The sequence below is a fragment of the Camelus ferus genome, chromosome 1, assembly GCF_009834535.1.
Source record: "Camelus ferus isolate YT-003-E chromosome 1, BCGSAC_Cfer_1.0, whole genome shotgun sequence".
Taxonomy (NCBI): Eukaryota; Metazoa; Chordata; class Mammalia; order Artiodactyla; family Camelidae; genus Camelus; species Camelus ferus.
In genome coordinates this window covers 61,858,617-61,868,849 of record NC_045696.1, presented here as the reverse complement: position 1 = coordinate 61,868,849, position 10,233 = coordinate 61,858,617, and the positions used below count along the sequence as shown (strand labels likewise).

The window sequence follows — 10,233 nt, the reverse complement described above, 5'->3', positions numbered from 1 at the left end:
AACAATACCCATTACTCAGCTCACACATTTAATCACAGGACTTTGGCAACTGCAAGATTGTCTTTCTATCCAGGATCTCCCCTGGAAGTAGCCCCTGCGACATCAGTTCGGAGGCAGTATCATCTGTTACCAGTTTTAGTCCTATTCGCAGAGGGCAGACTCTCTTTCTGGCTGTACTTTGGTCCATGGATCTCTGCTCATGGTGTACCAGGGCCCAGACTGCTTTTACTTCCGTCAGGCTTCGGGGGTTTTCTTCACACACTGTGCTCTGTCCAGTTGCAGAACTTCACCAGGGATGTCGGTTAGACCTGGGCTCTCTGATGGGTGGGACTGTAGGCGGACAATCTGAGTCAGGATTCGAAGCCGTGCCCAGTGTCCTGGATGACTCCGTAGCGCGGAGGTCGGGGTCGAGCCCAGAACGAAAGCAGGCGACCTCGGCCCCGCCCAGCCTGGGTTTAGGGATTGGCATCCGGGCCCTTCTGGCTACCTGGTGGTGGCCGCGGGCGTTCCTGGAGTCCGCGGCGTAGCTCTCGAGTAAAAGTGTCTCTGAAGCGGGCAGCGCGGCGGCCCAGGGAGGCCCCGGGCCCAGCTGCAAGGGCTCGCAGGCGCCGGGCCGCGTCTTGGCCGCGCAGCTGGGCCTGCAGCAGTGCGAAGGCAGTGAGCTGCGCCGCACGCCGGATGGGCCGCGACTCGGATAGACGCTCCACCAACTGCGGACTGTGCAGCAATGCGGCTAATAGCCGCCGCAGAACCATCCTTGAAGCGACCCGGAACCCGTAGCACGCAGCTCTCGCTTCTGATCGGCGACTTCCCGACTACGGACCACGTTTGCGCCGGCGCCGCCCGGTGACGACACAGCCGCGCTGGGATTGGACCGAGAGATAGCCACTTTCAGCAGCTGCCTCCGCGTTTCCGGTTCCGGCAGCGCCTGGGTGGCCTCGTTATTCCTAGAGTGGAGGCATCCTCGGCCACTTCTCTGCGGTATGTCGGGTGGCCTCCTGAAGGCGCTGCGTAGCGACTCCTACGTCGAGCTGAGCCAGTACCGGGACCAGCACTTCCGGGTGAGAAAAGCAGGGCCACGAGAAGGGGAGGCCCCGGGCCAGAACGCCAAGAATCGGTTTGCTCTTGTCTCATTGTGTCGTCTTGCATTGTCTGGTTTCCCGAAACTCTTAGGGAGGCCTCGGTGCCTGCAGAGGAATGGATGCTGAAAGGGCGTTTGGATATCACTGTATCCCTTTCTCTGCCCTCTACTAAAAGGAGTCTGGTCCTTGTATAAATTCTTCATAGAATCTGAACACCTCTCTTGGCAAGGGGTTTGTGGTGGATTGGGATGATTAGAGAAACTAATTCCTAGGTCAGAATTAATGAAAGTTTTTCCCATACTTAGGGATTCTATTTAAGCACAGCTTTTAAGATTGTGTTGCTTAGATTTTTTCTCTATTTGAAACTCTAGGGTGACAATGAAGAACAGGAAAAATTACTAAAGAAAAGCTGTACATTGTATGTTGGAAATCTTTCCTTTTATACAACTGAAGAACAAATCTATGAACTCTTCAGCAAAAGTGGTGACATAAAGAAAATCATTATGGGCCTGGATAAGATGAAGAAAACAGCATGTGGGTTCTGCTTTGTGGAGTATCCTTGTCTGATGCAGCTGTTGGCGAAGGGTGGGGCTGAGAGTGGCTGGTTACCTGTTTTGAAAAATGACTGAGGCTATTCGCTCATGAGTGTCCTTACACTTACTACCTCTCCTTCCTTAATCTTTTTTTTTTTTTAATTGAAAAAGTTTTCTTGTAATGGAGGTACTGGGGATTGAACCTAGGACCTCATGCATACTAAGCACATGCTCTACCACTGAGCTGTACCGTCCTGTCGTCTACACCTACACTGGGAAAGCTGGTAACATTTACATCCTGTTCTGAAATCCACACTTCGTTTGTAGTTGATTAAGAAAAAGGCTTTTGAGAATGTATATGTTCATGGTGTTTCAAAAAGAACTCTTTTAAGCCCAGAAACAATCAGTTACGAGTCTCATGGTTCTTTCCAGAAGTAATCCTATGGATGTGTGGTAGTGTACTGCATGGACTTTTTTTTTCCCCACTCATCTTAGAGATTGCTCCATGTTCACATAGATCTACCTCTTTTTAAGGTAGCTACGTAGTATTTTATTATGTAGATGTATGTAGTTTGATCTTATAAGTCAAAATCAAAACTGTATTTATGTGTGACTGTTCTCTCCCTGGAAACTCTCCAAATACTGGACCGTCTGGATTTATCCTGATGTTTTGTTTTTTAACTAATATTTTTATTTTTGGTCATTTTGTGTGAGAAATTTCCTAGACCTGATCAGACATAACATGTCTTTTGAGTTTTCTTTACTGTACCCTGAATCGTTTCTTTCGGTTGTGTTTATGCTGTAAATCTCTTTATTCTGGTGATCCCTGGGTTTCTGGTCATAATCAGGGGAAAGAAGGCTGACTTAGTGGAACCAGGTAGGGCTGCTTAAGTTGCTGCCTTGCCTTTGGGACATACGGGTTTCTCAAATGCTAGCTTGAAAAGGGATTTTATTTTGGCATGCTAACATCAAAGACAATGCCCTAGTTCCTCCAGACAGTTAGTTCAGAACCCTGTCATTTTATTTTTATTTGCCTTGGATTAAATGCCTTCCTGCCAGCAGGTCGTCTTCCCACATAAAAACCTTTAATTAGACCCTATTTGCAGCCTCACTCCTTATTCAACTTTGAATTAAAAGCCTCCTGAATTTGCTGTCTCTTCTTTAAGGCCCTTCAAGAGTACTTTGTACTGTGACTACTTCATCCATTAGCACTCTTCAGCTTTTACCCAATCTCTAGTCTGCTGATGGCCTCTTCTACTCTTTGAGTCTGTGTTTCTTTTCTGTTGTTTTAATGGGGGCCTTGAGAAGGAACGAAGGAAAAGTGTGCTCATTCTATCAACTTAAACCAGAAGACCCACTTTGAACCTGTTTTGCACTTTTGATTTTGGAATCTGATTTCTGGGTTCTGCAAGCCTCTTCCACAAGGTATGAGTTTCACCGATGGTGACAATAGTGTAAAATAGTTCACAGGGGACAAAAAGGCAAAGAAACTCTTAGATAATAACCAGGCTCTAAGAACTGGGGTGTTTTTGCATTTGCCTTGAAGTTCAAAGATCAACGATCTTAAAGGCAAATACCAGAAAGAGGCTGCCATTCACTGCTAGTGTTTTTTTCTGTGTGCCCTTTAGCATTCATTTTATTCAACAAAAAATTATTGAATGCCCTCTATGTGCTAGGCATTGTGTAGATACTGGACATTGGGATTTCAACAAGTGTTTCCCTACCTGTGTAATTAAAGACAAGGGGAAAAAGCCCAGATCAGTATTTTCTAAACCCAGTTAATAAACATAATTGCATAGAGATTTTTTTCTTGAATACCACCCCATAGATTTAGTAGATCTGATGAAATAGGTTTGGAACCATTAATCTGAGTGATACTTCCCTTCTAATGAAATATAATGGCAACTCGTAGGTACTGTGACCTCTTTTTAAGGTTGTTCTTGAATATATAGCTCCTAATTTGGATGCTACTGTTTCCTTGGATAATAGTCCGTGGTTTAAGCCTGCACTGAACATATTTTATATTCTGCAAACCAAAATATAGGACCAGATAATTAATAGGATTATCCAGAAAATCATGATCAGTGTAGCCATGGATAAATGTCATATCTGACTAAGTGCTCCTGGACCAACCTCAAACAGGCCTGTGCAAGCCACATTATTGTCTTTGAACTCCATCAGGTTGGATTGGTTTTTGTACTTTTTCTTAACTCAGTTTCATTTCGATGTTTTTTCCTCTGTTTATAAAAACGTCTGGAGAAATGCTAATTCCTTAATAATTATACTTAAGATACTATTCAAGAGCAGATGCGGAAAATGCCATGCGGTACATAAATGGAACTCGTCTGGATGACCGGATCATTCGCACAGACTGGGATGCGGGCTTTAAAGAGGGCAGGCAGTATGGCCGTGGGCGATCTGGGGGCCAGGTATGCAGGAAGGTTCTCCGGGCTCAGCCTTTACCTGGGATTCTGGTCCTAAATGACAAGTGTTTTGTCAGTTTGCATTTGCTCTTTTGAAAATGACTTTGTGGCTATAACCTTGGCTTGAAGTGAATCTGAAAGCCACCCACTGGGGCTGGTAAATTATTTTTTAAAACCATTAAATAGTATGATCCATACAACCATTATTGGACTTCTGCTAGGGGCTAATATCCCCACCTGCAAGAGTATCTAGAACAAAAGCAAAAATACACTGAAATGACTTTTACATTTTTATTTTAAGTATGTTAATATTCTTTGGAATGTGCTATTTTTGAATGCTGGTATGAGCCTGGTGTCTGGTTAAAAAACCATGAGATAGTCTTAAATAATTTTGCAGAACAGTTGAGCTTTATATCAGTTGCTCAAAAATTATGCTCTGCTTCAATGTTCACATTATGACACCTGAAAAAGCTCAGCTGGCTGACATATTTGTGGGGGGCATATCTATTACATCAGTCTTCTCTATACTGTAATGTGTTCTTCTCAATTAAGGTACGAGATGAGTACCGGCAGGACTATGATGCTGGGAGAGGCGGCTACGGAAAACTGGCCCAAAACCAGTGAGTGGTGAGAGCCCCATCATGAAAAACTCACTCCTTTGGCCTTTTGAATTTGACGTGCGTTACCCAAGGTCTGCAAACCTGCCCATTTTTACCAAGCTTTAATCAATGTCTCTACTGAGGTGGAAGCTTCTTCCTGGTCTTCCTCTTAAAATTATTAAAAGGACAGAATCCGAAAGAATGCCTTTAATTCTGTAGTCTTAGAATCTTGGCTGTGTGTCAGATTATCAGAATGATTTGTTACCAGGTCAAAAATTGTGCTCCTTAGCAGCAGATTTAATGTATAATGTTGATCTATCAGCCAAAAACTGCACACTTCTTTTTAAACAGTTGGAAAAAAGTTTTAAAGAGTGTACCATGTTTTACATCTAAGTATGTTCATGGTCTACATCGGGGCCTGGAATTATTGTTTAAAAAATTTTAAGTCTGCATGAGCTGAAGTTTAATAAATGGAGTTTTGCTCTATAGCTCTGCTGTAAATTAGAAACAGATGTTTGACAACTGAATTTCTTTCTATGTGGAATTCTAATCACTACAAACAAGAGTCAAGGGAACCTCCTAAATAGTTGTTACAAAAGTAAGCCTCAGACAGTCCTAGGGGACACCGCTGCTTACATGCTTTAGATGTATCAGGAAATTAGGTACAGGAATTGGAGGGTATTTACTAAACATATTTTTCAAAAGATGTGTTTTACCTATAAAAAACCAAGGGTCTGTATTATAGGGAACCTTAAGTCTGAGGGCAGGGGGACACTGTCAATAAGAAACAGATGAAATATCAGGAGCTGTGAGTTAAAACACTGCCTTGATATGATAAAGGTCGCTGTGACAGCCCTCAGATTTTTTTTTCCCCTCCATTTTCGGACTGATCTTGGGAGAGAGTGGGTTTTTTAAAAAAGATTGAAGATACGGGAGAAAGCTTCACAAAAACAATCAGAAATGCTTCCCTCTGGAAATGTTTTGGCCAATTCTCATTTGAAGTCTTTTTTTCTCTAATTGTGCTAAGTTTCAGAGCCTTGCTAGTGAACTGATGATCTCTACAGATGAGGGAGTCTAGAGGATTTATTTTGCATTTGTAAGCAAGAGACAATTTTTCTAATATATTATGCTCATTTTAGACTGCTAATCTGTATAATTTTCCCTGATAAAAGTGAAATTTTTTCATCCAGCAACTAAGTATCTCCTAATTTCCAGTAGTTTGAAGTTGGGGCTGAAGTATCTCAATGTGAACCTCTTTCATGTTACAGTAAGTGTATATTTTCTCAAATTTAAACTGGCTATTTGAACTTTAAAAGTGCTATCTATAAATTAGTTGTAAGTACTTAGGAACAAACCATTTGCAAATATTTAATGAGGACATAAATTCATTTTTAAAATCTTTTTACACTGTAGTTTAAAGTAATGTATTTTATATTCTTTTGCACTAAAATATAACTCAGATTTCTATAGGCCTTAAAACCAGACAGTGGTTCCTATTTGAATTGTCTTCTGTAACAGATTTCAATAAAATTGGACCAACTTATCATTGCCTGTGTTTCCTCACCAATAAGACATTGAAATGCTCCTACTGTGGAATAATAATGCACTCTTTTTTGGGAAATCTATGAATAATGTGCAGAATTTGTATGTCCATTTGGATTTGACAGTTACCTAATATGGTAGCCACCAGCCACATGTAGCTAGTTAAATAAAACACTCAGTTCCTCAATCACATTATTCAAATGCTCAACAGCCACCTGGGATTAATGGCTGTTGTAATAGGTGCAAATGTAGACCATCTCCATCCCTGCAGAGAATGCTACTGGACACTGTTGTTTTAGGGCAGGCTGCTTACAGCCTACACTGGTCACTGTTCATAGATAAGCCTTGTCATGACTAGAATGTCACTGGGAAAAAATTGTTACTCACCAAACAGTTCATGTTATTCAACACGAGAGAACACACATTTATAAAGGTGTTTAGTTTATTTTTCAAAAAAATATTTTTGCTAGAAGGTTTGAGTAATTTTACATGATCACAATCTTTAAATAAATTCTTTTTCTGACCAAAAGGTACCATTTAAGTGGACAGCTTGTCTAGGTCTGCTTAAAGTCCAAATACATTTAGCACTTCTGGTGGTATTCCCTAGGTCATCTTAATTATCTACAGGCTGGGAGGCAGAGCCTAGCACATAAAGTATGCGCTTTATAACTGCTGATTAGTTCAGTTTCATAACAAGCAGAGCAGGTAGTCAGTATATCTAATTCACACTATTAACACACTGGTTCTCGCCTGAAGGGTCTGATCCACCCAGAGCTCCCAGTTATTTCTTCTAACCCAGGGAAGTCATGAACCACAACTACAGAGAGAAAGGGCAGCTCAACTTAGGCTAGTGCTGGCTGTGTCCCTGTTAGGTCTGTTATTGTTTTGTTCCAATTATGAATTCAAGATGACCAGTGTTAATAATATTCAATGATAAGTAGAAAATAAAATGCAAAGCCCAAAAAAAAAAAAAAGATTCAGGGACTACTGGCAGCAACTGCTGCTTTTCCTTTCCTTAAGAGGCTCCCTTCCTTAAGAGAAGGTTGGTTCTCTATGATTTTTGAGAGAATTTAACTAAAAGTTGAACTAAAATCTACACTCACTGCTAAAGATTTAACAAAAGGAAAAAAGCAACTAGACTAGTAAGTTTGCTGACGGAGAGGACTGAGCAGCTTGTTGAAGGCACATCATAAGCAGCTTTCAGTTTGTACAAGGCCTGCCCTCAACCCCAAAAGCATAAGGTCTGCCCACCTTGTGGGCACTCAAGACAATTCAGTGCCAAGCTAGTGACAGTAAAACAATAACTGTCTATACCAACAGCCCAGACTATAATTTCAAAAACGTTGCAAGGAAGCAATTATTGCAAACATCAGGACAAATGCTATTCTAACGTAGGACTTGGCCTAAATAGAAGTTTTATACCTAATTACAAGAAGGAGGAAAACCAACTATGTGTGCTAAAACCAAGTTTTATGAACAGAAACATTTGAACCAGACTTAAAATATTTGACATTTAGGCTGAAGCATGCTGGACGGTGCACCTCAAGGTGCCCTGTGAAACTGGACATAGAGAGAGACCCTAGAGTTGGGACAGCTCACTGTAGGTTCTGCTCATCCTTGCATGCCTCCCTGCTGACAGCATGACCACTCTCAGATTACAGGAAATGGTTAAGTCGAGCTTTGGGCCTTAAGATTCTTGCCAGAACATAATTCTGTCTCTTCTGCATGCGTGGTTCTGTCAGGAAGTGAGATACGGAGCTCTAAAGTATAAGACATTTTTAATTGATAGCTTAGTTACCAAGAAAGAAAACTAGGCAAATATCTTGCATACAGATTTGAAAAATCTCATGTTTGCATAACTATGCCTGAAAACCTCAAGAAGACACCCAACTCACTTTGTCACCTTGACTAATGCTGACACAAACCTACCTGTAGCAGCACAAAATGCCTCTAATCTCAGTCTTTTTAATGAGTTGAAGCACAATAAATACTGACCTGGTTTTGTACTAAGGAGTTTTAGTCTAGGGGACTAGAAAAGTGCTGGGCTGTTTACAATGTAAACACTGGTACTGGTGCTTGGAATGTCTGGGGAAGGAACCCTGCATGTAAACATGTTCTGACGCCACCCTTAATTAGAGCTTTTTAGTTTCAACACCCCACACCTAACTAGGCATAAATCCAAGTATCTTCTGCCATTTACTTGGTATTTTTCTGTATAAGCTACTGAGTTTCTTATATTTGTTTTTCAAAACTGTCCTAGTTCAGAAAAGATAATTGGTTAGTTTAACATGCATCTTTCCTTATTTATATTTTCCAATACTACAAAAAGCTAAAGATGCAAGATCCATTACTTTAATCCTAAGGCAATTAAGGTTGAGGACAGGGCCACTAATGCCTTTCCCCAGAAGATGAGGTTCATGGAAGCAAAAAAAAAAAAAAAGGACCCCTGTGCTGGAATCTCAGGGTTGGTCAAGTGGAGGCCAAATGAGCCCTGCACGTCTCTGAGATCACTAAAGAAATAAGAGGGGGAAAAAGTCAAAACATTTGCTGTACTCCTGGCAGAATCAAGTCTTCCTAATTACCTTTCTTGTTTTCCCCTTCCCATCCACCTGCAAAAGACATGAAGTCAATCTTCGGTTTTGAATGTCTATATTTTAAATATCCTTGAAATAGAAAGATATTTGGCAAATCTTAATTTCTTCCATAAAGGAAACAATACAAGGAAAGTGACAACTTGTAAATTACTCTTAGAAAGGCTGGGTTCTCATTTGTTTGACCACTAGTTTGACAGATTTTTTTTTTAATGGGTCAAAAACAAGAAATCCACGGAATTCAGCCTTCCAGCAAAAGCCTTTATAAGATTAAAGCATTTATTATTGTTCTTTTTAAAACCAGGATTGAAATCTCTCTTGTGTGAAGATTGACTGGACCCCCAAGGTCACTGTCTTTTTCTCATACCTTAATCAACTCTTCCCACAGCAGGTACTGCGCTTACAAGTGTGCCTACGTAAACACTCCAGTCAGTTTATGGCCACTTCCTTTTCACCCTTCAAAAGGAAAGCGACTCTCCTGGAGAGGGAAGTCAGTGAAAGGTCCTGCTGGTAAAGACAAAACGACTGGCTTTGTCAAAACCCCTCCTAGCTACTCTTTATGCCCCAGGGAACATCTACTATTCTCAGTTATGTTGTATCAAAAACATCCTGCATTTTTAGGTTCTGGAATTAAAATTTGAACCTGTATTCAGTTCACATCTAGCTAAGTTTCAAAAGCTGCACCAAATCTACTAGGCGTTTTTTTTTGTTGTTTTTTTTTTTAATACTCTGCACTGCATGCTCTGTCTATATGCATGCGTTTGGATAATAAATATTAAATATGGGGGAGGGGAGAGACACACAGAATCCATAAAATTAAAAATGAAACCAAACTGAACATTAAAAAATAGTACATGGTAGCTGGAGAAATGAATAAGGGCAAAAAATAAATTTGAGGTAACAAGAGTGGCCCAACACCACTGATCTGAAATATCTGTAAAAATTCAAATAAGTGTTTGGAGATTCAAGTAACAAACCATCTGCTCCAACTTGGTCAGACTTCCCAGAGTCCCTGCTGAGTTTCAGTCCATGAGCCGGCACTCACACAGCTCCTTGTAAATCCTCTTCCGCACTCGGGGCATGTCTTCTTGAGAAAACTGGAAAGGCTGCTCTAAGGCGAGGCACTTGCAGTACTGCAAAGGTCCCAGAAACACTTAAGTGGCATGTGGAGTTAGTACCAGCCCAGTGTACTTTACCAGATGCAGATCTCATAGAATAGGCTCTTAGGTGAATGTCAAAGTCTGTTTAAACTTGTTGTAATTCACATTGTTTTAAAACATTTACCTCCAAATTTTGGTCTATTTCCAGGCAAGGAAATGGCCTGGGATTCTCCCTCCCTCCTCACTCAATATTGTGAAAAGGGGGCTCTGATTTTTCTCAAGATGCAATCTGCTGAGAATGCAGCTAGACTTAACATGGCCATTTAAACTTGAATTTGTTCACAAACCCCAGATATTCATTAG

At 41.0% G+C, this 10,233-nt stretch overlaps 3 protein-coding genes across 5 annotated transcripts in view; 1 reads left to right on the top strand and 2 right to left on the bottom strand.

The window, feature by feature from the left end:
- Positions 1–11: 11 nt before the first annotated feature.
- NCBP2AS2 (NCBP2 antisense 2 (head to head)) lies at positions 12–800 on the bottom strand. Its single transcript, XM_032481526.1, has one exon. The coding sequence runs from the start codon at positions 753–755 to the stop codon at positions 456–458; it is 300 nt and encodes a 99-aa protein (XP_032337417.1). The 5' UTR covers positions 756–800; the 3' UTR covers positions 12–455.
- Positions 801–882: 82 nt separating this feature from the next.
- NCBP2 (nuclear cap binding protein subunit 2) lies at positions 883–6,181 on the top strand. The gene is made up of 4 exons (XM_006178973.3): positions 883–1,061; positions 1,454–1,635; positions 3,906–4,044; positions 4,591–6,181. The coding sequence occupies exons 1-4, from the start codon at positions 984–986 to the stop codon at positions 4,660–4,662; spliced, it is 471 nt and encodes a 156-aa protein (XP_006179035.3). The 5' UTR covers positions 883–983; the 3' UTR covers positions 4,663–6,181.
- A 422-nt stretch (positions 6,182–6,603) lies between these two features.
- Positions 6,604–10,233, bottom strand: part of SENP5 (SUMO specific peptidase 5) — a 42,861-nt gene continuing 39,231 nt past the window's right edge. For 2 of the 3 annotated variants that reach the window (XM_014554440.2, XM_006178975.3), the window contains one exon: positions 6,604–9,903. In XM_014554440.2, coding sequence (XP_014409926.1) covers positions 9,793–9,903 — 111 coding nt within the window. In that variant the 3' untranslated portion in view covers positions 6,604–9,792. The remainder of the gene's footprint in view (positions 9,904–10,233) is intronic. The other variant, XM_014554441.2, reaches the window with a different exon arrangement.

Bases quoted from the DNA above. Each gene is read 5' to 3' on its own strand.
- NCBP2 (XM_006178973.3), top strand. From the start codon at position 984: ATGTCGGGTGGCCTCCTGAAGGCGCTGCGTAGCGACTCCTACGTCGAG. The intron at 1,062-1,453 runs GTGAGAAAAGCA...TTGAAACTCTAG, and splicing joins ACCGGGACCAGCACTTCCGG to GGTGACAATGAAGAACAGGA. The intron at 4,045-4,590 runs GTATGCAGGAAG...TTCTCAATTAAG, and splicing joins GTGGGCGATCTGGGGGCCAG to GTACGAGATGAGTACCGGCA.
- NCBP2AS2 (XM_032481526.1), bottom strand. From the start codon at position 755: ATGGTTCTGCGGCGGCTATTAGCCGCATTGCTGCACAGTCCGCAGTTG.